Below are 26,360 nucleotides of genomic sequence, written 5' to 3' on the forward strand. Positions count from 1 at the left end.
TCTCTGAGTTTGAGGCCAGCTTGGTCTACAGAGCAAGTTTTAGGACAGCCAGGGCCATACAGAGAAATCTTGTCTTGAAAAATAACCACTGCCACCACCACCACCAACAACAACAAGATTTATTTATTTTTTTGTATGAGTGTTTTGTGTGCACATGTATGTGCCTCATGCCTGTGGAGGTCAGAAGATGTTAAATCCTGGGGAGCTGGAATTTTAGATAGCTGTGAGCTACTGTATGGGACCTCTGGAAGAGTGGCAAGTGCTCTAAACTGCTGAGCCATCTCTCCTGCCCCCTAGAACACATTCAAGAAAAATATCTTATTACACTTTTTTTGGTGTTTGTATAAGTGTACATGTGCCAGGCATGTGTGTGGTCAGAGGGAAATTTGTAAATCACTTCTCTCCTTCCATCATGTGGATCCCCAAGGACTGAACTCAGGCTTTGGGTCGTGGTCTTGAGTCATGGTCTTGAGCCAATCCAGAATATGTTCTATTTAACGTCTGTGTGCTCTGGAACATTTCCCTCCTGATTTCCCAGGAGTCTGACTGTCGTCCGAGACGCCAGAGGTGGGGTTGTACCCACCCCTGTAGCCACCTTCCTCACATCTGCCCTCTGCAGCCAGATGACCCTCTCTCGCCCTTCGCCATGTTCACCACTCTTGCCCCGGAACCTTCTCCCCTCTTTCTCCTGCAAACCACAAAGCACAGGGAGCTGGAGAGGTGGCCCAGTGGTTACCGTCATGCATTGCTCCTCCAAAAGACGGCATTTCGATCCCCAACAACCATGTCAGGTGGCTCAGAACCGCCTGTAACTCCAGATTCCAGGCCAGTGCCCCTGTGAGCACTTGAACACATGCACATTATTAATATAATTAAAAACAATAAAAAGTAGACCTCAAAAACCCCATAGAACACAGGTTTGCTGTTGTTGTTGTTTGTACATACGTATGGGTGTGTATGTTCCATGTGCTCATGTAGAGGCCCAGGGCTAACTTGCAAGAATTGCCTGTCTTCTTTACCATGTGGGGCCCAGGGGTTGAACTCAAATTGTCAAGCTTGACAATAAATGTCTTTGCCTACTATACCCCTTGCCAACCTGAGAGTTGTGAAGCTAAGGAAACCCTTTTCTCCCCAGGTTGCTTTTGATCCTGGTGTTTTATCACTGCAATAGGAACCTTAACTAAGACATTGGACTACCCTAGACCCTATCTCAAAAAAAAAAAAAAAAAAAAAGCCAAACAATGAAGAAGCCAGTGGTATGCAAACTGGGTGTGGAGAGGAATTATAATTTCTAATTCCATGTTCCTTTCGCCTGTGCCCTGGGCCTGTTTTCCGTGTCTGGTTAGTGATTCAGAGGACAGAAAGTGTGGCTGCCGCACTGTACAGTACTGTAATCTCTGACTGGAGCCACATGTATTTGGGCCATGCTGACAACTGTCCTCTGGAATGTGTCTTGTGATCAGAAATGTGGGGAGCCTTCTATCATACAGACACCTGTGAACCCAGCACAAGAAGGTGGAGGTAGGGGGACCCCACCTAGCCCAGCACAAGATAGTGGAAATAGGGGGACCCCACTGAGACCTGCACAAAATGGTGGAGGCAGGGGACCATGAGTTTTGTTTGTTTTCATGGGCATTGGTATTTTGCCTGCACATATGTCTATGTAAGGGTGTAGGAGCCTCGAGAACTGGAGTAATGGAGTTATGGCTACTTGTGAGCTAACACATGGGTGCTGGGAATTGAACCCCAGGCCTCTGGAGGAGCAGCCAGTGCTTTTTTGTTGTTTTGTTTTGGTTTGGTTTTGGTTTTTGGAGACAGGGTTTCTCTGTGTAGCCCTGGCTGTCTTGGAACTCACTTTGTAGACCAGGCTGGCCTCAAACTCAAAACTCTGCCTCCCAAGTGCTGGGATTAAAGGCGTGCGCCACCACTGCCCTGCTATTTATTATATTCTTTTTAAGACAGAGTCTCATGTCAGGTGGTGATGGTGGACTCCTTTAATCCCAGCCTTGGGAGGCAAAAGCAGATGGATTTCTGTGACAGCCTGACCAATGAAGGGAGTCCCAATTCAGCCAAGGATACACAGAGAAACCTTGTCTTAAAAAAACCAAGAAGGGGGTGGAGATGACACAGAGTCTCACTGTATATCCATGGTTAGCTTGGAACTTGTCTATAGACCAGGATGGCCACTGCCTTGGCTTCCTGACTGCTAACATTAAGCGTCTGTCCCACCATACCTGATTCAACTTCTAAGGGTTTTTTTTTTCATAATTTATTTTTATTTTATGTTCTTTGGTGTTTTGACTGCAGTTATGTCTGAAGGTGTCAGATCCACTGGAATTGGAGGTACAGACAGGTGTGAGCTGTCACATGGGTGCTGGAAGGGAACCCAGTTCTTCAGGGTTGCTATTAACCGCTGAGCCATCTCTCCGGCCCCTCCAAGGTCTGAGTCTCCTTTAGAACTTCTTGGGAGTTCTAGTTTCTTTTCTGTCTTGGTGAAAACGCTGACCAAAGCAACTGAAGGTAGAGTAAGGTTCATTCCATGGCTGCTCACCATTCGCTGCTCAGGGAAGTTGGGGCAGGAGCTCAAGCGAAGCTTTCCTGGGAGCTGGTGAGGAAGGCTGCCCGCTAGCCTGCTGTCTGACTGGTGCCTGCTGTCTGACTGGCTTCTGCTCCAGCTTGGCTGTCTTTCCTGTAGGCCAGGGCTACATGCCTGAATCCCAGGATCCCCAATTCCATAAGCCCTGGGAACTGAACTCATTATCTTTGGGAGAGCAGCCAGTGCTCTTAACCACTGAACCACCTCTCCCACCCCAGGTGTTTGAGTTGACAGACCTTGAGGAAGAGGCCTCTTTCATGTACATTTGACACGTCACTTGTTTTTTAGACAGGCTCTTACGCAGCTAGTACTGGCTTCATCGGTATCTTCCTGCCTCAGTCTCCCTAAGCCCTAGGATTGCAGGTCTGTGCCTACAACATGCTGTCCTCTCAGCTGCGTTAGCTTACGGAACTCTACAAGGTTCCTGGAAGGTGAGACAACCATGACCAGTTGCAGAAAGGGAAGCTGAGGCAAATAGCCCAGGGTCAGACAGGCAGGCCAGCACCCAGCTCTCACAGATACCCACCAGCCTCTGCCTCCCTTACATTAATTTCCTTCTAAGAGCCATGACTATTTGGGGAGTGGGCAGTGGCTGCCAGCCAGGCATGAGAACAGAAGCCTAATCCTCCCTTGAGCCCTTCTGGCTGGCTTCATCTCCTTGGGGACTCTCTAACGCCTGCCCCATCCACTGGCACCCCATTCCTGTCTGTGGTCGGACCAAATACCAGATAGGGTGATTCTCAGCTTTTCCTCAAGTATTCGTCATGGCTGTGGCTCGGCTCAGGCTGGCTGAGGTTATGAAAGTGGAGCTGGGGTGATTGGAGCAGGCAGGGAACGAGGGATGGGCTAGATGAGCCCTCAGCCTGCCCTCTTCAGGGAGGGGGAAGGGACAGTCATCTTCTCAGGTCCTGCTGTGTGTGTGTGTGTGTGTGTGTGTGTGTGTGTGCGTTCTGTGCTGAGAGATGGAGGGCAATTGTAGTCACAGCAGACACTGGAGGACGTGAGTGCTGGACAGAAGCTGGGGAGAGGCACAGCAGGGCTGACTATGGTGAGTTAAGCAGGGAGGGTCTGAAGGCGGGTCTGCCCATCCCCTGCCTGGTTCTGCCCACTGGTTCTCACCAGGTGGCTTTCTGGCCCCTTGCTTTCCTCCAGAGGCCTCAAGAGCTGCTATTGCTGCTCCTGATGCTAAAGTGGTCGTTAGCACACACGGAGGACCCTGCCTTCCCACACTTGGGTGACAGCTCACAGCCCCTCCCGAGGCCCTGTCCTTGGCGCTGCTCTTGTCCCCGAGATGACACGGTGGACTGTGCTGGTCTGGACCTGAGAATATTTCCAGACAATATCACCAGAGCTGCTAGGCACCTCTCCTTGCAGGTAAGGGCTGGGGATCTGAGAGGGAGGTATAGGGCCCAGGCAGGGTTCGAGTGGGAGGTCCACATGGCAGAGATGAACCTGCCCTTGCTTTGGTTCCACTAAGCCAGGCCAATGTCAGAGGTAGAAGCATCGTGTGTCCCGAGAGTGGAGTTTGGGGTCAGAATCTTAGGAGTTACGTTGTTTTGGTCAAAACACTGAGTTCAGCTGCATGGTTGTGGCATTCGCCTTTAATCCCAGCACTAGGGATGCAGAGGAAGGCAGATCTCTGTGAGTTCAAGGCCAGCCTGGTCTACAGAGTTACAGCCAAGGCTACAAAATTAGTCAATAGTTGTGATGTTTGAGGTCACAGGAGTATTTTGGAATGGTTTTGGGTAAAAGGGTGTTGGGGGCTGAGATTAGAGTCTGTTGTAGTGGCCCCAGTACTAAGGACACAAGTAGGCCATCCTTCACTGCAGAGTGAGGCCCTCTGTTGGGGGATGGGGTGTTGGGGAAGGCTGGAGGAGTGTCAGAGACCAGGTTCAAAATCAGCAGCCAGTGTGGCTTCAGGCCCAGGGTAACCGTGCGGTTTGCTGGGTGGTGCAGTAAAGAGCTTAGTGCCTCACAAGCCTCAAGGTTGTTTGGGGTCACGGAATGGGATGTCTTCTTTTCTCCTCCTCTTCCTCTTCTCTCTGGAGATATTAGAGATGAACCCAGGGCCTGCCTTGTGGATGCTAAGCAAGTGCTCTGTCACTAGGCTGCACCTCCAGGTTGAGTTGAGAAGCAAGAGACAGGCCTTGGTGTGACTGTCTTTATTCCACAGAACAACAGGCTTCAGGAGCTCCCCTACAACGAGCTGTCTCGCCTCAGCGGCTTGCGCACCCTGGACCTGCATAGCAACCTCATCACCTCTGAGGGTGAGGTCCTCAAGCTGGGAACAACCAGGTCCCAACCCCTCTCCACATCCGCTGTTTGCCAGTTGTGGCCAGCTCTTGGGGGTTTCCACAACTGCTGAGTACAGTGGAATTTCGAGGGTTGGGGGATGGTGGTGGCTGTGGCTTTTGAGTAAGGACAGGATGTGGTGGTTGGGTTGGGGGGGGGAGCCTAGGAATTTATGCTAGTCCCTAGCCTTCAGAGTGGGATTGCTAGAATACTGGTCCCCTCATCCACTGCCCACTGTGCTCCCACCCAGGCCTGCCTGATGAGGCCTTTGAGTCCCTCAGCCAGCTAGAGAACTTCTATGTGGCCCACAACAAGGTGAGCCTGTATCCCTGAGAGGTCACAGCCTGGCTGGGGTCACCTGGCGAGCGCAACCTGGGGGTGGGGGTTGGGGAGGCAGGAACCCGGGCACCAGGACCAGACGCTGTTACCCTTGCAGCTTTCTGTAGCGCCCCAGTTCCTGCCACGCTCCCTGCGTGTCGCTGATCTGGCTGCCAATGAAGTGGTGGAGATCTTTCCTCTCACCTTTGGGGAGAAGCCTGCACTCCGGTAGCCTTAGCCCTTGCTCTGCCCCCAGCCTTTGATTCTGGGATTCTGCTCCTAGGCCTGTCCCCGGGATCCTGTACACGGCCCTGCCAAAGGAGAACCACAGCGCAGCCTGGTTTTGGAGGGTCTGAGGCATAGTTGTGCAGTGGGGGGTGGAGTGGGGAGAGTAAGAAAAGACTGGCTCTGTTCTGGGGATCCTGGGGCTTGCCCTGTGCTGGGAAGAGGGCAGGGTCAGAGAGGGTTCAGATCAGTTTTGGAGGGTCTGAGGCATTAGCTCAGTCTGGGGGGGGGGGTTATGTCCCTAAAATGGGATCAGAGGGGCTTCATCTGCATGGGGAGTTTATAGTTATGGCTATGTACTGGGGTGGAGGTGGGGGGGAGGAACCTGAGTGGTGAGAGAGATCCTCTTATCAAACATCTAGACTTATCAAAAGTCAGGACCAGGACAGATGCCACCTACTTAAACAGTCAGACACACAAACACACACGCATCTATGCACATGTGTTGATGCACTCACTCACACACGCACATACATGCATAAATGCACACACCCACACGTCTTTTACTCTCAAACAGGAGCTGTTGGTGACCCCAGCTGGAGTTGAGGGGCAACAGCATGGGGGAGGGTGGTGTGCACATGCATAGGCTGCTGGCTGCAGCCCTGCTCTCCTCAGGTCTGTGTACCTCCACAACAACAGACTGAGGAACACCGGGTTGCCACCTAACACCTTCAACGGCTCGGAGGCTATTACCACCTTAAGTCTTTCCAGCAATCAGCTCAGCTACCTACCACCCAGCCTACCAGCCTCCCTGGAACGGCTTCACCTGCAGGTAGGTTCCCTGCCTGTTACACACACACACACACACACACACACACGCCTGGGCCTAGGTCTCTTACCTGTGGCCTGTGGGACTTCTCCACCTGCTCTTTTGCCTTCCTTTCTTTCTAAAGATTCGTTTTCTCATTTTATGTATAAAACATAAAAGACAGAGTGCTCTGTCTGCATGTATACTTGCATGCCAGGAGAAAGCATCAGATCCTACTACAGATGGTTGTGAGCCACCATGTGGTTGCTGGGATTCAAACTCAGGACCTCTGGGAGAGAAGCCATTGCTCTTAACCACTGAACCATCTCTCCAGCCCTGTTTCCATCCTTTCAACTGTTCCCCAGGATTCCAGAGGTTAGAAGAATCATTAAACAAGTAAGCAAGCAAGCAAACAAACACTTCCACTCCTTTGCCCAGGCAAGGCAAGCTCCTGGCCCGGCCACTGGAGAGCCTTCTGTGGCTTCCATGCCAGACCCTCTATCTCCTCCTCTCCCTTCTGCAGAACAATCTTATCTCCAAGGTGCCCAGAGGAGCACTGAGCCTCCAGACTCACCTCCGTGAGTTGTATCTCCAGCATAATCAGTTGACAGACAGTGGCCTGGATGCAACCACCTTCAGGTAGGTACACTGCAGTTCTGTGCTCAGCAGCCTCTCCTATAGGATTTCTAACCAGGACTTCATTTAGTGAGCACCTAGTGCATACCCAGCTGCCCTGCCTGGCATAAAAGGTGTTACTGCTGCGATGCGTGACAGGTGTCCTTGTCCCCTGCTACCCTTTCTTGAGGTTCTATTACCCAATAGTTAGGGGTTTTGTGGTAGAGAGATAAAGTCCAGTTCTCACATATGCCAGGAAATGAGTTGCCCATCTGGCCACACCGCAATACCTCCTTATAACATTCTAGACAGGTGAACAGAGCTCTGAGCTGCACCTTTGTTTGTTATGGTTTATCAAGAAAGGATTTCTCTGTGCAGCCCTGGCTGTCCTAGAACTCACCCTGTAGACCAGGCTGGCCTTACACTCAGAGATCTGCCTGCCTCTGCTTCCCTCCAGAGTGATGGGATTAAAGGTGTGCACCACCCCCCCCCCAGCTTTTTTTGTCTGTCTTGTTTTTAAGACAGGGTCTCTCTATGTAGCCATGGGTGTCCTGGAGTTCATGCAGACCAGACTGGCCTCCAACTCATTTAGCTCTGCCTGCCTCTGCCTCTTGATTACTGGGACTGAGGATATACAACACAACTCCCAGCCTAACTTGTTTATGTTTATGAATGGTTTTGCCTGCACGGATGTCTGTGCACCATGCATGTGCTGTACCTGAAGGAAGGGGAAGGCTGGAAGAGGACAGCGATTGTCTGGGACTGGAGTTAAGGCAGTTGAGAGTAGCTGTGTGGGTCTTGGGAAGTGAGCCCTGGGCCTCTGGAGGAATAGCCAGTGCTCCTAACTTCTGAGCCATCTCTCCAGCCCTGCCCCACCCCCCTCCGCCTTTTTTTTAAAACAGTCTAGTTGTATGTAGTTCGGGCTGGCATGAAACTCACAATCCTCTTAGCTCCCCTCGTGAATGCTGGGATTACACACTTCTATCAATGGCCACTCTGGGCTGCCATATATATATCCTATATATCATTATCAACCTAGCTTTCTTGCTATATCACTTTCAATGTGAAATCTCCAGTTTAAAGGAGTTCTAAAACCATTTCTTTTCCTTTCTGGTAAGATCTGTGGGATCTCTTTTTTGAAGTGACCATTCCATCACCCCTCTCTCCCGTCAGCAAGCTGAGCAGCCTTGAGTACCTGGACCTGTCCCACAACCAGCTGGCCACAGTACCCGAGGGTCTACCGGGAACTCTGACCATATTGCACCTGGGTCGCAACTGCATCCGGCACGTGGAAGCTGTAAGGCTGCACAAAGCAAGGGGTCTGCGCTACCTGCTGCTGCAGCATAATAAGCTGGGGGCCTCATCGCTGCCCAAGGGGACGCTGAGGCCTCTGCGAGCCCTGCACACGTTGCACCTCTATGGCAACAAGCTGGAGCGTGTGCCTCCCGCATTGCCCCGCCACTTGCAGGCCCTGGTGATGCCCCACAACCGCGTGGCCGCGCTGGGTGCGCGGGATCTGGTCTCAGCAAGAGCCTTGGCGGAGCTCAACCTGGCCTACAACAGCTTGGCCAGCGCACACGTACATCCCAGCACCTTCCGCCGCCTGCGCGCCCTACGCAGCTTGGACCTGGCTGGTAACCAGTTGACCCGGCTGCCTGAAGGCCTGCCCGCCAGTTTGCGCTCGCTGAGACTGCAACGCAACCAACTGCGGACTCTGGAGCCAGAGCAGCTCGCCGGCCTGAATAAGCTGCGGGAACTGAACTTGGCACACAATCGGCTCCGCGTGGGCAACATTGGGCCTGGCACCTGGCACGAGCTGCAGGCACTTAAGGTCAGGGGTTTAACTACAATGTGGCCATCTCCATCCCACCGCTGGCCCAGCTCCGAGCCAGGGCATGGCCCAGAGTCCATGGGCAGCCTGAGATGGTTGAAACAGACCCTGTTTGGGCTGTTGCTAAGTCCCCACCTGACTTCTGAGCACTCCTCCATTCTACCCAATGACTGTGGCCTCTAGGTTCTGGCAATCCAGCTGGGCACAAGGCAGGGAGGGCCCTTACCCTTCTCTGACCCCAAACATAGAGGCCATGGTTAGAGGCCATCTGGTGATCACAGAAAGTGACAGTGTGGTAGCTGGTAAGGACCAGAGGCAGGTGTGGGACGGACCCGGCTGCACAGCATAGGGGAGGCTGAGGTAGAAGGATCGAATTTGAAGCCAGCTGAGGCTATGGAAAGAAAAAGGGGGAGGTGGGGAAGGGAATGGAAGGAAAGAAAAAGCAAAAGGTGTGAGGAGGATGTGAGGGACCACCATCTTCACATCCTTGTCTTGATGAATCAGGTAGGCAGGGACTTCTACCTATCCACCCCCACCCATGGGTAAAACAAATAGATATGGCTCGGTCAATCTCTATGGAAGGAATTTGGTGAACACCATTATTGAGCAAGGATCTGGAGGAGGCCTCTGTTGGGCAGGGAAGAGGCAGAGGACTGGAGAGGAGAGGGGCTGGAAGCTCTGAGTGTGCAAGGCCAAGGCCCTGAGCCTGCTGTCTTGCTGTGTACCTGTCAGGTGCTGGACCTGAGCCACAATGAGCTATCTTTTGTGCCCCCTGATCTGCCTGAGGCCCTGGAGGAGCTACACCTGCAGGCTAACCGTATCAGTCATGTGGGCCCAGAGGCCTTCCTCAGCACTCCCCACCTGCGTGCCCTCTTTCTCAGGTGAGGGGCAAGGGAGTCGGGATGATGATGGTGGCTCTCCTGTCGCCACCCTAACATCCCTGCCTCTCTGCACAGGGCTAACAGGCTTCATATGACCAGCATCGCAGCCGAGGCCCTTCAGGGGCTTACACACCTTCGTGTGGTAGACACTGCAGAAAATCCGGAACAGGTCCTGGTCCAGCTGCCACGCAGGGGCAAGGAGCCCTCAGCCCTGGAGGGCGGGGAAAGGGGGGTAGGTGGCCAAGTAGCCCTGGCCTAAGCTCTGAGACTGTGGACTAAGAAAGCTCTCAGCTGTGGCCTTAGAGGCTGTGCCTGTCCTGCCCAGAGCTGGCCAAAGCAGTAAGAACAGGTGTCTACTGTAAGAGGTGGTTAGGGGCTGAAGCAGGAAGCATGTGGACTTGAACGTTCTGGGGCACAGACTACACCCTCCAGCACAGATGGTGATGAGAAAATAAAGCAGATGCCCTCTCATGTTAACAGGGGACTCAGTCCCAGTGAGCCCGACCCATCTCTTCCCCACATCTCAAAGGAGCGTCTCTTCTGTCCCTAAGTGGGGAGACAAAGCTACAGGATACGAAGTCAGTGTGGTCCCATAGCCTGTGAATGATGTGGAAGACCTGAGGCAGACACAAGGGTCACCAAATAGTGTCCTACAGGGCCCAGCCTGTGTGTGCCCAAAAAGCCCAAACCATGGGCTCACCCAGGCCTTTCCAGGGAACTGGATTGAGTGGGGAGGCCAGCCACTGGGGTGGGGGTGGGGGTACAACAAGGACAAAAAGACAAAGCTGAGGCAAATGTGGCCTTGGCTGTTCATTCTGTGTTGGCCCTGGGGTGGGGGCAGCTGGGTCAATACAGTTCCTAAGAAGCCAGCTGAGCTGGACAGCCTCAGAGGTATCTTTGGAGAGGGCTGCGGGGGTTCACAATGGGAGGGGCAGGAAGTAAAGTGCTTGCAGGGCCCTCTGGGTTCACGCCCCAGCTACCCTCCTTGCTCCAGATGCTCCTGGATGTGCAAACAGGACTCTCCAAGGCCCAACCAGCCAGGCTGGGGTGACTGTGCTGTCCCGATGCCCCTGGGGCTGAGGGCCTGGACAGGGCGAGTCCAGAACCAACTGTCCGCTGATTGTCTGCTAGTCTGTTCGGTGGCCCTGGAGCTCTGCCTGGCATCGGGCTGTGGGGCCTGTAGTCCAGGATGGGCCTCACCTGCGGAGTCGCTGCAGCTGGGGGAGACATAAGGGGTCAGGGGACCACCACCACATGTGACACCCCCTGCCCCCACCTCCGTGGCCACTTACCTCGCTCTCCACCAGGTTCCGCCGATACAATGCCTCCTTCGCAGCCTCCTAGGGAAGGGGTGATTGGTTGACAGTCTAGGATGACTCTGACCCTCTAACTTGGTACCCGACAGACACATAGGTCCAGCTTACCCTGCTTCCGTCGTAGCCCAGGCGCCGAGCAGCCTCTGTATAGAAGTGCAGCTGGCGCTCCAGATGGCTTGCATACTCTTGAGAAGTGGAAGCAGGAGTCAGGGCTAGGAAGCTGCTTCTCCCACTTTTGTCCTTCCCCCATACAATGGGGATTCTCGGTTCCCTACCCATTTCACACCTCTCTTATCAGACAGACCTCTCTCCAGTCCCCTTCTTTTTTTTTTTTTTTTTTTTTTGGTTTTTTCGAGACAGGGTTTCACTGTATAGCCCTGGCTGTCCTGGAACTCACTTTGTAGACCAGGCTGGCCTCNTGTCCTGGAACTCACTTTGTAGACCAGGCTGGCCTCAAACTCAGAAATCCGCCTGCCTCTGCCTCCCGAGTGCTGGGATTAAAGGCGTGTGCCACCACACCCGGCTCCAGCCCCCTTCTTGACCTCCCTCTCCAGACACATACTTTTATAGTCCCTCCCTCACCAGATACACACCCCCTTTTCAGCCCCATTTCTGCCCCTACCCCTGCGAAGGGCAGCACCCCCCTGCTCCAGCTGTGCCCTCTGCCATTGGCTACGCTGTACCACGTCCTGGTACTGCTGGGCCACTTCTGGAGGCACAGGCCGGCGTGCCTGCCTCAGGGCCAGGATCTGGAGGGTACAAAGGGAGCTGTGAGCCAATCTGGAGCCCAAGCCCTACAGCTCACCCCATTAAGCCCAGCAGGGCAGACACCTACCTTCCTTTCTAGCCGCTCTTGGTCAAAGGCCAACACGCTAAGGCTATGCAGGGGCCGTGCTGATCTGCAGGTAGAGAGGGGTTGAGGGGCTACAGGGGAAGTGCTGGGGATCCACAGGAGTCAGTGGGCAGAGGTACAGGATGGGTGGGGCTAGAGCAATCTCAGAAGGGCCTCAAGACATCCAAAGACCAGGAAGGTCTGCAGTCTGCCTGTCATCCTGCCACTCAGGAAGGGGAGGCAGGGGACATGAATGAGGGAGAGAGGCAGAGACAGAAGAAAGTACAAGATTGAAGACAGGGAAGCTGGATATGCTGATAATGGTCAGATCACAAAGGGTCTTAAAGATCAAGTCGAGGTTTGTAAACTGAATTCCCCAAGAGAAGGGTGTCAAGCTAGCTCTGAGGTCAGATGGGATATAGTCTGGTATGACTGATGGAAACTACACGAGGAACTGGGACAAGAGAGGACTCTATTCAGTGTGGCGCAGCCTAGACTTACCTGTTGCCTGTTTCTCTTGAAGATGCGGGTATGAGAGGAGCCTTTGCTTTGGGCCCAGTGACCTGTTTTGGTAGAGTCAGTCCAATTAGTACTGAGTCCCTGACCCTAGCCCTACTCCCAGAGGTGGCTGAGAGGCAGGGACTCACAGTGGGCATAGCTGCTGGGATGTGATCAATGACCAGCCACCTCTCAGTTGTAGTTTCCAACTGCTGGGCTGTCAGTGGCTCCCGGATGCGAACCATCACTTCAAGCCTCCCCCCTGTGGGTCGGCGTCCATCCAAAACCTAGGTAGGAGTAAGTGCTGGTGTGGGCCAGAGCAGCATCCTCAACAGAAGCCCTGGGGAATGCCAGCGACGACTCCAGAGCGCTCAGAGTCTGCAAGCACCAGCTTACCTCCAGGATCTCGTGGACTTCACAAGCTGTTTCCAACGTACCCAGCTTCAGCTGGGCTGTACCTAGCACCCTGTCTGTCTTGAACAGACCCCTGTATGGGGAGGTGTGATGGTTAGCATGCTGCTCCACTCCCCTGGAGCCCAGAACCTGCCATCACTGACTCACCCCTTGTGGACCACTTCGAACTTGATGCCCTTGGTTTGGATGGCCCTTCGGAAGCCACGGTGGCCACGGTTGATGCAGAGTTTGAACTGCTCCTTAAATTCTACGCAGGGAAGGAGAGAAGAACAAGAAGCGGCTGGGAGTGAGGGTGTGCACTGGCTTTTACTTGGTGTGCGCGTGTGCTGTGTGCATGTATATTCACGTGGGTGTTACAGCACAACCTTGGGGCCAGTCTCCACCTCCCACAATGTCTCACTGATTGCCATGCATCCCACGTGGCCCACAAGCTCTCCTGTCTCCTGGGGGACTGCAGAGGCATGTTGCTGTGCAGGTTTTAAGTCAGGTCTGGGGATTCAAATTCACGCCCATCTGTTTGCCCTGCAATTGCTTCACTCACTGAACCGTCTTTCTCAGTCCAGTTTTGGTTTTTTTTGAGGAGCTGGGGTGGGAGGGCTTGTGTATGCTAGGGAATACCTCTGAGGTAGATTTCTACTGTGGCCCTAGGTTTAGGTTATCTTCTGTAGAAGACAAGGTGACTCACCAGGGGAGTCTGTGTTTTTGATCACACTGGTCTTGTCTTTCTGAGCTTCTTCCTGTATTAGGGAGGAGGCAGGAATGATCAGGACCCAGGCCAGATGTAAACTTCCTGCCTGCCTTGCTTCTTGGTCCATTCCCACTTAAAGATTGCACCTACCACATTGGGATAAGGGAAGTCGAAGCGGACAAAGGCATCCAGGTCACTGGGGGACAGCCCTGTGGATAGACAAGGGTCAGACCTAGGTAGAGAGACCAGCCCACCCTTGCTTCAGGGCTGCCTCCTCACCTGTGGGTGTGGGCAAGTTGATGCCCTTCACGATAAACAGGAGCATGTCACTGTTGCTCAAGTCCGGAAAGACCCTTTCAGTAGGCAGGGAAACAGAGGTTGGCCCCTCAGCCAAGCTGGGGGTCTCACGTCCCTCAGTGCAGCAGGGACCCTCCAGACTTCACAGTCAGGATGCAGGGCTAGGCATTCCCTTGCTTGACTGCTGGGCTCCCTGTTCAGTGTTCCCATGTTTATTTGGTACCTACTTCTGTTTCTGTATGTAGTATGTGTGCACAGACACACATGTCCCTCTTCTTGCTGACCTATTGCCCTGGCCCTTACTTGACAGTTTTATTTGAGAATCTCCTATGAACTCAGCAGCATCTTAGGTGAGTTCTTTGCTCTAATATTCCTGGAGTCCTACAAGTGTCAACCAGGACTCTAGTTGCTAGAGGGTCTTTTACTTCTGAGGTAAAGTCCCATTTAGCACTGGCTGGCCTCAAACTCATCATGTAGCCAAAGCTGGCTTTGAATTGCTGATCCTTCTGCCTCTACTTCCTCGGCTGAGATCTGGTTTATGAAGTCCTGGAACCCAGGATCTCATGCATTGCTGGCACGAATTCTACCAGTTGAGCCACACTCCCAGCATCCTCCTCTCCTTTACTGTTTTCTGAGTATCTGCCAGTGTCAGTGAGGCCCTAGCCAACACAGCAGCTCGTGCCTGCCCAGATGCCTGGGTTGTCCAGTTGTTCACCATGCCCACGGATGCCTATGTCCCACCACCTAGTCACTCTCGAGCAGAATCAAGTCCTGCTACAGCTTCCACAGGGGCAGCTCCCTCCCAGCTACCCCCCAGCCTGGGGCTCTGGGTCCTACTTGATGACACTGAAGGTCCTCTGCTCAAAGTGGGCTGCGGGTGTGGGCAGACTGCGGGCGAAGGCTTGTTTTAAGGTGTCCATGCTCCGCTTACAGTCTTCTGCCAGCTTCTCGAACCTGTTCAGAAGGCACTGCTCAGGGCCCTGGCCAGTGGGACTGCTGGTGCAGGTCCCAGTGAGGTGGGCACTTACTTAATGGTTTCAGCAATGTTGCCCAGGTGGGTGAACTGTGTGGAGTGGTTTAGACACATCTGTAGGGCACAGAAGTGGAGGGTGAGAGGGAGGACAGTACAGGTGACAGGGACAGGGACAGGGTCATTGGTGGGGCCTTACTTCATGTTGCTGTCTCAGGAGCTTGGTAAGTTCCCCATAGCGACGCACAGCTTCCTGAGACAAGCCTGGGCCAGGCCGCTGCACCAGCACAAAGTCGTCCTTGTTGACAGGAGCAGGTGGCACCTGTGGAGGATGAAGTTGGCAGGTACAGTTCATCTGGGCTCTGTCATCATCCCTGCCCATCACTCTATCTCCTGTGTGGGGTCTCCCCTCAATTCACACTGTCCAACACAACAAAACCATCTTTTGGGCACCCAAGCCCCTGTCTGTGCTGCCCTGTGCAGGCCCTGCTTTGTGGCTGGGGACCGGGGATGCAGCAGCAAATGGACAGAGCCAAGCACTGCAGCACACACCGGTGATGTCAGCACATAAGAGACTGGTGGGAGAACTGAAAGTCAGACGATGGCATGGGATACAGTGAGCCCAAGGCTTGCCTGTGTACAGATTTAAGGAGAGGGAACAAGCCCAACAAGTAGCTGGGGGAGTACTCCAGGATGAGAAGACGGAGCAAAGGCCCTGTGGCTGGATTGCGGTGGGTGTCTGAGGACAGAGGAGGGAGGGAGGCAGATCACGCAAGACCATGGGCCACACACAGTAAAGTGTGGATTTACCAGCGTGTCACTGTGGTCTCCCTAGCTAGAATGTGTGCCCCGGAAGGGTGGGGGGTATTTGTCTATTTTATTCTGCCCAGCAATATGTCCCCAAGACCCAGTGTGTGTGCCACACAGATTTTCTCTCATGTTGCTGCTGTCTGTCATACAAGGGATCCCAGGATCCTGCCTGACTTTGAGGTGGGAATGACTTCAGGTCTCCAAAGACAAAAATAATGTTTGGAGTGAACAGTCTTATCCAAAGTGGCAGAATCTGTTAACTGTCTCCAGAGATTAGTGTCTCTTCTCTAGTGATGGCACACAGCGCTGCTCCTGCAAGAAACTGCAAGCCCCAGAATACTTTGCAGCTAGTCACACGGCTAACTCTAGCCAATGGGAGACAAGCAAAGGATAGGTTCTAGAGACAGGAGGTTTTTGCTGTAGAGGAAGAGGGAGAGGTCAGGGCGTTCCCAGGTCCTGCAGTGACCCCTTGAAGTCACTCTGTCCTTTTTGCCCCACCCTTTCCATGGGCATGAGGCAATGGGTCAGTGATCCATTTGGATCATGTAGACCAGGACAAGACCCTAGGAAGATGAAAAGAAAAAAATACAGAAGGAGCATGGGCCCCACAAGCACCCTGTTGTAGAGCCCAGTCTGTCCTGACATGCAAGAAGTAACTGCCTCCTCAAGGCCTACTTGTTGGGATGACAGCTTAGCTTAAATGATACATTCTAGGTCACACGGCTGCTAAGGGGACCACGGGCAGTGTGCGTGTGCATAAGCATGGAGGCCTCACCTTGGCAATGTCCACAGGCAGTCCATTTCGAGAGGCCTCTAGCATAGGCTCTAGCCCTTTGGCCTGGCGCAGGTGCATCTTGGCGCCCTCTACGTCATTCTTTTGCTTGGCACGCAGCGCGGCCTGCAGGAGCTGCTTCTTACGGCCCTCCAGGAAGGCCAGCTGCTGCTGGGCTGAAGGCGGGAAAGCCTCAGTGGGGCTGCCCAAACCACTGCGGTCAGGTTGGCCTGGGTAGCAGGGCAGATGGGGTACTTACCTCTGTTGGATGTGCCCTTGGGGGCAGCTTTGCCGGCTGGGGCTGGTCCTGATGGAGGTGCTCTGGAGGGCGAGGACTTCAGCTGGGTTGTGGAGGCAGCAGGGGTGTTCTGCTGCAAAGGTATAGAGAGAGGTCAGATTGTCCCCAAAGCCTGCAATGGCTCATTCCCAGGTGTCTGTCAGAACCCAGAACCAAAGACCTATCTCTGTCTTCAACAGGATTTTATGTGTTAGGCTGGACTCAAACTCATGATGTAGCTAAAGCTGACTTTGAACCTCCGATCTTCATGCCTCAGCCTCCCTAGGGCTAAGATTACAGGTATGAGGTATGCCAGGCTCGTCCTCAGTGCTAAACATACTTATGGTCCTGTTTCCACCTCCTCTCTGCACAGGGAGGCTATCCTGTGCTGCGCCCATTCTCTAGATGAAAGGACTAAGGCCCAGGGAGCAACAAGGTTGGGCCAGAGCCCTACAGCCAAGAAAGAGGTGGCAGGCCTATGGCATGAGGCTTGTCACTCCTGCTTTGGCCAGGCTTCCCAGGTCTTTCTCCCATTGTCCCTCCCCATCTCAGCCCTGATCCCTTGTACCTTCTTAGGAGTCTCCTCCTCTTCGTCATCCGAGCCTTCGTCGTGGTTGGCAAGCCTCATGGCAGTTTCCAGGACACCCACTAGGCTCTGTTGAGAGGGCTCTGCAGACTCCAAACCCTGCATTGGGGGGAAGCCTGGGCGGCAGAGCGGCCTGGTCAGTGCCCCTACTGGGGGAGGCCATTACCCCTCCTCCCACTAAAGAATTCCAGGACTTTCTCTTTGTTGGTTTTCTGAACATCTTCACTGTGTAGCTCAGGTTGGCTTTGCGCGTGCAGTCCGTGCCTCAGCCTCCCAAGTCCTGGGATTACAGGTATGTGTCATGCCAGTCTTACTGCTTTCTCTATACCAAAGATGGAGCCTGGGGCTTTGTGCATGCTAGGAAGTGCCCACCCAGAGTCTGAGCTGATCTGAGCAGAGGAGCTAGGAACCGCAGAGTGCCTGAACTCCTGACTCCCCTTCCCGGGCTGCTGTTCATTCCCATGGCACTTGCTTCTCTTGTGCACCCTGGACTGGCACAGATCCTGACAGACTGTGAGGTGGGCCTCAGCTGGGAGAGGGGCCCCCAATGTGGAGGGTAAGTGTTTCTACAGAAGACCTGTGGGCAGCTGAGAACTTCGAGGTTTCTACTCTATGGAGGGCCTGGCAGGAGTGAACAGAATGGAGGAGGGAGGGAGGGGGACAGTCGGAGACAGAACTAGCTCCAAACAGCCTCCTGGCTAAGAACTTTCCAGTACCCCCCGATGCAAACAGTGCTGTCAAGACACACTCCAGTCTGGTTAAGACGCCTACAAAGTTCCCGAGTGCAGAGTTATGGCTGCATGAAGAGCTGTAAGCGGGAACAAGATCAGCAAAAGGCCCAGAGGTAGGAGGAGGGGGGTGGGGAGCCTGCCCTAGGACAGACCTTACCTGGGGAAACATACTTGGGGTGGGGCCTACCTAGAGGTACAGCCTACCTGGGGGCACTGGCAGCTCCGCCACATCCACAGCTCGGCCTGCCTTGTGGGCACGAATGGCGTCTTGGTATTGCTGCAGGGCACAGAGGTGTTAGGGGACCCTGAGAGAGCTCCTGGGAACGTTCATCTGGACCCCTACACACCTTGACAATTCGTTCGTGCATGCGTGCCTTCCGCTGGTCACCCTTGGCCTTGGCCTGGGCTGCAGCCACATGGTACCGCTCCATTCGCTGTTCCAGAGCCTCCAGGAGGTTCCTTGGGGGTTGAGGAACCTCTGGGCCAGAAGAGGTGGGACACAGGTTAAGGGGTGAGGGAAATGGGAGACTGGCCCAGTCTGCCCACTTCAAAGGATCTCAGCAGCCTACCTGGCCTGGTGAGTGTTGAGGCAGAGGTCAAAGGTTGGGCAGCTGGCAAGGGGGGCTCTGGGGACAGCTGGTCTGAAGACAGAATACAGCTCAGTGAGGGGCTTGCTTGGTTATCGTGGGCAGTAGGAATAGAAAGGGCATGGGATAAGGTCCTCACCAGGGGGAGGGGGCAGGCGGGACAGGTCCACCAGTTCCCCACGGCTCAGGGCCTCCAAGACAGGGTCAAAGCTCTGTGAGAAAGAATGAGATGGGTAGAGGGAGCCTGTACTTGGCCTCTGGCTCCCTCTGACAGCTGGCCCTGTCTGTGAGCTGAGACCCACCTTAGCTATTCTCAAGTGTCTGGTGGCTGTAGCAGTGTCATCCTGATGCTTGGCACGAAGGGCAGCCAGTTTGTACTCGTGCTGGAGGCTCTGCAACCGGGCTAGGGGGCTGCAGGGATCTAGAAAAAAGAACACCACACAAGAAGCCTAGGCTAAGCTCACTACACAAACTGTCTATTTGAGTCTCACAATTTGAGTTCATTTTACAGATGGAAAGCTGAGGCTCAAAGGCATGCTCTCTGACAAGTTCACTCAGCTGTCCAGTAGCATGAGGGACATTGGTTCTAGGCATGGAGGTTTGGGGAAGCTACAATGTCTCCACTGGATTCTTGAAAGCCTCTGAGGACTTGTTCCCATTTTTTTGGTCTTTTTGAGACAGGGTTTCTCTGTATAGCTCTGGCTGTCCTGGAACTCACTATGTAGACCAGGCTGGCCTCGAACTCAGAAATCCGCCTGCCTCTGCCTCCTGAGTGCTGGGATTAAAGGCGTGCGCCACCACCGCCTGGCTTCATCTTAAATTTAAACAGTAGCCAAGGCCGTCGCTCACAGCACCTTACAATTATGAGCACCACAGAGATAACTGTAAGCCTTTCTCCTTCGTGGCATCTGTGGGCTGGGGGGCTGATGGAGGAACAGACAGTCTCACGAATGCTGGCAACTGCATGGCCACCAAACCATGCCCCTGGCTTCATCCTTGTGACCAGAAGGTGCTGCAGGTAAAGGCACCTGCTACCACCTGGTGGTCTGAGTTTGACATCGGGGCCCACACAGAAGGTGAGAACTGACTCCCTCGGGACACTCTCTGACCATTACACATGTGCCCTGACACAGAAGTCCCCCCACCCCTGATTAAAAAATGGACATTCCAAAGGGATTGGAAACTCATCAGCATTTACTTTAATAAATAGTTTTAGATCGTGCCTTAGTGGTTTGCTTGTGGGTGCATCACACACTTGCTTGGTAGCCTTGGAGGCCAGAGAAGGTACCATTTCCTTTGACACTGGAATCATGCCACCATGTGGGAGTTGGGAACCTAACCTGGGTCTTATTCAAGAGCGATAAATGCTCTTAAATGCCGAGCCAACTCTCTGGACCCAACATTTACTTTTTATTTTTAAATCCCTAAAGAGATGTATCTATTTGTATGTGTCTGAGTGATTTGCCTGCAGATGTATCTATATACCAGCATGTGTGTCCCGTGCCCCAGGAGGCTAGAATGGCCTGGAGTTACAGATTTTTTTTTTTTTTTTTTTTTGGTTTTTTGAGACAAGGGTTTCTCTGTGTAGCCCTGGCTGTCCTGGAACTCACTTTGTAGACCAGGCTGGCCTCGAACTCAGAAATCCACCTGCCTGTGCCTCTGAGTGCTGGGATTAATACAGATGGTTTTGACCCTGACCTGAGTACTGGAAATCAAACCTGTGTCCTCTGAAAGAGCAGCCAGTACTCCTAACCGCTCACCAGCTCTCGGGCACCATACTTTTTTTTTTTTTTTTTTTTTTGGGAAAGGGTTTCTTTTTTTTTGGGAGACATGATTGTAGACCAGGCTGGCCTTGAAACTCAAAGTGTTCTGCCTTCTAAGTACTAAAAGACATGTGCCTTCATGCCTAACCCTGCTTCTTATTTTGAAATTTACAGTAAAACACATAAAACTTACTTAACATTGTTTTTCTTTTCTTTTTCTGTGGTTTTATGTTGGGTGGGGACGGTGGGACACATCTTTAACCTTAGTGCTCGGAGGCAAACAGAGGCAGGGAGAGCTCTATGAGTGCACAGTCAGACCACAGTGTGGTCTACACAGTGAGATCTAGAACAGCCAGGGCTGCAGAGTGAGACCCTGTCTCAGGAAAGGTTTAAACAATTCTTTTATTAATACTGTGCATGTGGAGGCCACACGGCGATTCTGTGCAGCTGACTCTCCGTCCACCTTTCCTGGGCCTCAGGGATGATCTTAGGTGTCAGGCTCCTGTGGCTGTGACTTCATCCACGTTGCCTACTTCCTTTTCTCTTTCAGAGGCAGGTCCTCCTGTGGAGCACAGGCTGCCCTCCAGATTATGGTTCTCCTGTATCAGGGCCTCGAGAGCTGGACTGACGCGTGCGGGCCGGCGCTTGATTCACTGGAACCACAGTTTCATGTATGTGTGTGTGTGTGCACGCGTGCGCGTGCGTTGTTAGAGGTGTGGATGTGTGCACCTGAAGAGGCCAGAGGCCAGCATCAAGTGTCTGCCTCAGCTGCTTTGTTTTGAACTTGGAGTTCAGTTATACTCCACTGTGCCAGTTTTTTACATAAGTGCTGGGATCTGAACTCATATCCTCTCGCTTATGAAGCAGGAACTTTCCTGCTGAGCCACGTCCCTAGCTGTTAACTACTTTTTCTTTCTCTTTTTCTTTTTTGAGATGAGGTCTCACTGTGTAGCCCTGGCTGTCCTGGAACTCACTCTGTAGACCAGGCTGGTCTCAGACTCTATGATCTATCTGCCTGTGTCTGCCTCCCGAGTATTGTTAAGTGTGTCACTCCTCCTGGCTCTATTAACCACCTACGTGCACAGTTCAGCGGCATTACACACATCCTCCCTCACCATTTGTAACTTATTTCCCCAGATTAAAAGGCCACCTCTATTGAAGGCTCACCTCCCATCATCGCCCCAGCAGACCACCAGCCAGTCTGCTTCCTACCCTCAAGGATCTGACAGCCCGGGGAGGGGAGGGGACCCTCCTAAGACTGGAGTTAGTGTCTCTATCTTTTATAGCTTCTTCACTGAACATCATGTCCTCATAAAAACAAGAAGCAAAAACCAGCTGGGCATGGGGGTACACACACCTTTAATCCCAGCACTCAAGTTCCAGGACAATCTGGGCTACACAGAGAAACCTTGTCTCACAAAACAAAAACAAACCAAAAACCGCATCATGTTTTCGTGGTTCTTATGTTAGAGCACATGCTAAAAAAAATTAATTCCTTTTTATGGCTAAATAGTATTCCGTTGCATGTACAGCCCACATTTTAAGGTCTCTGAGGAGACCCTGTATCACCATGGCCCTTCCCACCATTTACCTGGGGGTAGCTGGGACTTAGCAGAGGTTGGTGTAGTGGTAGATGGGGCCTCCAAGGTGCTGCTGGACTCTGGGGCTGGCGGGCTTACAGGAGCCACCTGGGAAGTAGCTTGGGCGTGGCTGTGCCCAGCTGCTGCTCCCTTCCCCGATGCCACAGGTGGTGGAATGTCCGCTTCACTGATGGTGTTGCCCTTCTTTGCAGAGACCAGCAGGTTTTCCAGCGTCTAAAACAGGATGTGGCATGAGTCTGAGATCAAGGGTGCTGTGCTCGGTGCTCCCGGGTCCAGGCAGGGCCCCAGCACCCTGCCCTTTTCCTGCTCACCTTGAGCCCCCGGTCATAGCGTCGCATCTTGGCACTGTCCCCAGCTTGCCTGGCACTCTCCAGTGCAGACTGGTAGAGGGTTAGCCTCTCCTGCAGCGTGGCCTCTACTCCTGGGTTGGGGCCTGAAGGCTTCGGCTACAGGAGGGTTGGGGGTACAATCTGGGTGTTGACCCCACTTAGGCCACCCTAGCCAACCCTTCAGAGCATGGACACATATTTCCCTTGAACCAGTCTTTGCTACCCCAAATGACAGAGCCATCAGAGTCCAGAGGTAACATATCATGTGTAGAACGGGGAAAAGGTGGGCTTTGAACTCTGGTTGTGTGTATACAAGTGACTTATGGGAGGTATACCTGGACCACAGGCGTCAGGGGCTCCACAGCCTTCTGTTCTTCTCCAAGGACCTCATTTAGCTCTGCCTGCAGGGATACATGGCCAGGGTAGGAAGTCGAGGCTGCTGGACAGGGCAGTGGGATGACACAGCCTGTCCTGCCCTGTGCTCACCAGCAGGTCCTCATCAGCTTCCACATCATCCTCGTCTGTCCCCTCCTCGTCCTCATCCAGGTCTCTCATGCAGAGCCGGGCCATCTTCTCAATGGCTTCCATTGGCAGGGGACCTGGAGGCAGAAAGAAGCCCTAGCTAGAGCAGGATCCTCCCAGAGCCCTACCCACCCATCTGCATACTCGGGGCCCCAGAGAACAGCACACTGAGCAAGAGAGCAGATCCCGCCGGGCAGTGGTGGCGCACGCCTTTAATCCCAGCACTCGGGAAGCAGAGGCAGGCAGACCTCTGAGTTTGAAGCCAGCCTGGTCTACAAAGTGAGTGCCAGGACAGCCAGGGCTATACAGAGAAACCCTGTCTTGAAAAACAACAACAACAACCAAAAAAAGGAGAGCAGGTCCCCTTCCCTGAGCACTGTGGCACCCACTGTCCTGAAGCCCTTTTAGCCTGATGCCATCTTCCATCCACCATCTGCCAACCCCCCTCCAAACACTCATTTCTTCCTTATCCAGTCTCAGCTACGCTGCCAGCCACCTCAGCTCTGCAACATTCTCACTGTATGACCTTGAACAAGTTACTTCAGCTCCTTGGCTTCAGGATAGGGGTAACTTAACAGTTCCTCCCAGGTAGACTGTGGGGACTAAAGGTGAATTAAATTCTTGGAGCAGCAAAGCATGCAGCTGTCCCGGCCTCATCCATAGATAATAGCACCTTCCTCCTCAGGCTTGCGCCCCAGCCCCTTCTTTGCATCCTCACTCTTGTGCCTGGGGCTATAACCAAGTAAAATCAAGGCTACGGTAAAGCTTCATCAGATAAGCTAGACAACCTCAGTAAGTAGCAGGACTCCAGTGTGCAGACGCAGCATGGAGACCCTGGCCAGGAAGATGACTCATGCTGTAGAGGGTACGAGATGCTATCCTGGCACTCAGAACATTGTGCAATGTGGCTTATCGATGATTCTGGAAGTTCACCATTTAATTACCCCCACACTGGATGTGAGTAGATGAAAACAAAGTAAAAGCATGAAGCAAGAGGGGGCGGTATCCATGGCATCTTGTTGGCACAGTGCGTGTCTTTAAGGAAATAGTATCCTGTAAAGTTCTACAAGGGCTGAATTGTCGCCGGGCAGTGGTGGCGCATGCCTTTAATCCCAGCACTTGGGAGGCAGAGGCAGACGGATTTCTGAGTTCAAGGCCAGCCTGGTCTACAGAGTGAGTTCCAGGACAGCCAAGGCTATACAGAGAAACCCTATCTTGAAAAACAAGTGAAAACAAACAAACAAACAAAAAATATAGGGTTGAATTGTCAAATAATGGGAAATATAACTAAGGCTGTGTTTCTCATTTACTTAGGATTTGTGTATGTGCACATGCATAGATGCACATTCGTGTGCTACAGCACATGTATAGAGGTCAGAGGACATCTTTCAAGGGTCAGTTCTCTCCTTCAGCCACGCAGGTCTCATGGACTGAACCTCAGGGATCAAACCCAGGGTTGTCAGGCTTGGGACAAGCTTCCTTGCCCACTGAGCCATCTTGCTGGTCCTCTGGTCAGGGTTTTATTAACTAATAACCTACAACCTTGCCTTCTGTGTGCTTCCATCTTAAGATTTACTGTGTTTATGAACTGTATGCACAATGAACTGGTGACCAAGGGACCTGTGGCTCCCACCTGTGTGCCACCAACTAACACACATGTTACTTTCCAAAGGCACACACTTACCATCTATGCATTGAAACACCAATCAATACTTTGCTTAGGGCCACTGTGAATAGTGAAACCATGCACATAAATCGAAAACTACGAGGAGCTGGGAAGATGGCTTGACAGTTAAGACTACATCCTGCTCCTGCAGAGGACCTGAGCTTGGGTCTCAGCACTCACATGGGGTGGCTCTCAACTACTTGTAACTTCAGCTCTGGGGAATCTGACATAGTTTGCTGGCTTCCATGTGTGTCTGCACACATGTCACACACACACACACACACACACACAAACCAACTTCTCAACAAAGAAGAAAAACATGGCAGGAAACAGATTGGAAAAGACCCAGTTCCACCCACAGCTGACCCTGACAGGATCTCCCAGAACCTAGACTCCAGAAAGGTAGGTCTCCTGTTTTCCTGCCCCATGTCCATCCCAGTGCCCAGCTCCAAGTACTGCCCACAGCAGAAGTCCCAAAGAATATGTTGAGCATCTTTCTTACCTTGGCCTTTCAGTTTCTCTAGGGCCTGGGGCTGACCCCCCACCAAAGCCAGGAATTCAGCCTCCAGCTCCTCTTCATTAACCCCATCCTCAGGGATCATCAGGCCGTCTGGGGAGAAGTCAACCAGCAGACCAAGCTATGGGAGCAACCACAATCCAGTTAGACCTTCCATAGACCACTCAGGCCCAGAGACCCGTCAGAATGCTGGAACCAAATCTCTAAGAGGAAGTCATTTCTTGGAGAGACCACAAGGCTGAGAAAGACACCTCATACAATAACGTCCTTTATGCGCCTTTATGCACCTTTGCCTTGCCAGGGCCCCAGCAGCAGAGAACCTGCCGAGAACGCACCAGTGTGGGACTGGAAGGTGCATTCATCATTAAAGTGCTAAGCCTAACCCTAGAATGTGCAAAGCTGGGTTCCATCCCAGCATGGCAAGGAAAAATAAATAAATAAAAGCCATGATGACTATGACAACAGTGGGGGCAAAGTTGAAGAACTGGGTCTTTCCTATAAACCTGCCCTTCTGCTTTGGCTAGTGACCAACAAAATATGATGAGTTACATGAAATTACCCTTTCTATAGGTCCAAATTGGCCAAATCTTAGCAGTTATGCATGGCTTCACCTACTGAGTGAAGCTATTAGTCACAGAGAGCCCAAGAATCCAGCGGCCACACTCCCTCTGTTCTAGCATTTTCCATAAATAGTCTCAGTAAGTCTTTATAACTGCCCTGTAAGGACTTTTCTAGGCTTCCATTCCACAGGTGGAAAAACTGAGGCTCCAAACTACAAATACATTCAGTCAAATGTACAGTCAGGGGGGAACCTGAGCACAGAGCCCTGGGATCCCTGGTTCAAAGATGGGACAAATCAAACTCCCACAGGCCCTGAATCTGGGAGTATGGCGCTGGGCCACAGTCCTGTAGGTTTTCCTATACACCTCTGGACTGACATTTCTGTCTGGCTAGGTGCTTCATCCTTGTGACCTTGGATAGATCTCTGCGCCTCCCTTATCCTCAGTGTCCTCATCTGTACAATGGGTGTAGAGTGTGGCCTGACCCAGTTAATGCAAAGGCCCGAAAAGCCGGTCTGATTGCTTTCCCTTCCCGGTTGGAAGTGCTTCAGCAACAGGTGTTCCCCGAAACCAGGGTGTGAAGCTAGAAGCTGGATGGCCCAGCCCAGTAGGCCATACACCTCACCTCGGGGGCGGGGCGGAGACCAGGGTTCACCTGGTGGCGAGGATCAGGCTTTTCTGGGGGTGGGGCACTCCCCGCGAGTGTGAGGAAGGGTGGAGAGAGACTCTGAGGAAGGGTGGGCAGGTACCCCTCGGTGGGTAGAGGGGCACACACTCACCTGGCGGGCAGTGACAGCACCTCGGCCCGGGGTTGCCTGGGGTCCGTTCCTCTTGTGCATCTTCCAGGCTCGAAGCCCGGACTACCAGCCCCTGCACCTTTGCCTTGCCTTGCCTCTTCACCGAAGTCGAGTCTCAGAGCTCGCGCTGTTCCTGAGCCCTGAGTCCCTCCTCCGCGCCCGGCCCCCCGGGATTCTCGAGTTTGGGCCGCCCAGCTTCCGCCTTGGCCTTCAGGAGCGCGGCCGCTGGATTCGTGGGCTCTCTAGTTAAACTACAATTCC

The 26,360-nt window shown here is 53.0% G+C and overlaps 2 protein-coding genes across 3 annotated transcripts; one reads left to right on the forward strand and one right to left on the reverse strand.

Annotated features, from left to right (window-relative positions):
• The first annotated feature begins 3,531 nt into the window (after positions 1-3,531).
• Positions 3,532-10,106, forward strand: Podnl1 (podocan like 1). Its single transcript, XM_021170629.2, has 10 exons — positions 3,532-3,644; positions 3,749-3,970; positions 4,770-4,863; positions 5,139-5,203; positions 5,325-5,434; positions 6,107-6,263; positions 6,763-6,878; positions 8,028-8,685; positions 9,418-9,566; positions 9,642-10,106. Exons 1-10 carry the CDS (start codon positions 3,642-3,644, stop codon positions 9,823-9,825), a joined length of 1,758 nt encoding a protein of 585 aa, XP_021026288.1. The 5' UTR covers positions 3,532-3,641; the 3' UTR covers positions 9,826-10,106.
• Positions 10,107-10,352: 246 nt separating this feature from the next.
• On the reverse strand, positions 10,353-26,350 carry Cc2d1a (coiled-coil and C2 domain containing 1A). 2 transcript variants are annotated; one of them, XM_029480911.1, is made up of 29 exons: positions 26,082-26,350; positions 24,728-24,863; positions 22,524-22,636; positions 22,373-22,438; positions 22,020-22,154; positions 21,699-21,921; positions 18,647-18,765; positions 18,484-18,556; positions 18,327-18,398; positions 18,105-18,235; positions 17,962-18,034; positions 17,009-17,142; positions 16,423-16,531; positions 16,167-16,339; positions 14,781-14,903; positions 14,640-14,698; positions 14,449-14,565; positions 13,594-13,667; positions 13,465-13,523; positions 13,312-13,363; positions 12,774-12,873; positions 12,609-12,699; positions 12,362-12,499; positions 12,216-12,277; positions 11,718-11,781; positions 11,505-11,631; positions 10,991-11,067; positions 10,859-10,906; positions 10,353-10,783 (listed from the first exon to the last, which is right to left on the reverse strand). In XM_029480911.1, the coding sequence occupies exons 1-29, from the start codon at positions 26,139-26,141 to the stop codon at positions 10,763-10,765; spliced, it is 2,829 nt and encodes a 942-aa protein (XP_029336771.1). In that variant the 5' UTR covers positions 26,142-26,350; the 3' UTR covers positions 10,353-10,762. The 2 variants fall into 2 exon arrangements, with proteins under 2 accessions (XP_029336771.1, XP_021026287.1); XM_021170628.2 differs by having other exon boundaries at positions 16,423-16,534.
• Positions 26,351-26,360: the final 10 nt, after the last annotated feature.

The sequence above is a fragment of the Mus caroli genome, chromosome 8, assembly GCF_900094665.2.
Source record: "Mus caroli chromosome 8, CAROLI_EIJ_v1.1, whole genome shotgun sequence".
NCBI lineage: Eukaryota > Metazoa > Chordata > Mammalia > Rodentia > Muridae > Mus > Mus caroli.

Bases quoted from the DNA above. Each gene is read 5' to 3' on its own strand.
- Podnl1 (XM_021170629.2), top strand. The intron at 3,971-4,769 runs GTAAGGGCTGGG...TTTATTCCACAG, and splicing joins CTAGGCACCTCTCCTTGCAG to AACAACAGGCTTCAGGAGCT. The intron at 6,264-6,762 runs GTAGGTTCCCTG...TCCCTTCTGCAG, and splicing joins TGGAACGGCTTCACCTGCAG to AACAATCTTATCTCCAAGGT.
- Cc2d1a (XM_021170628.2), bottom strand. From the start codon at position 26,141: ATGCACAAGAGGAACGGACCCCAGGCAACCCCGGGCCGAGGTGCTGTC. The intron at 18,557-18,646 runs GTGGGTCTCAGC...TCTTTCTCACAG, and splicing joins GACACTTGAGAATAGCTAAG to AGCTTTGACCCTGTCTTGGA. The intron at 14,904-16,166 runs GTGAGGCCTCCA...CATCCTCCACAG, and splicing joins TGCCTGTGGACATTGCCAAG to GTGCCACCTGCTCCTGTCAA.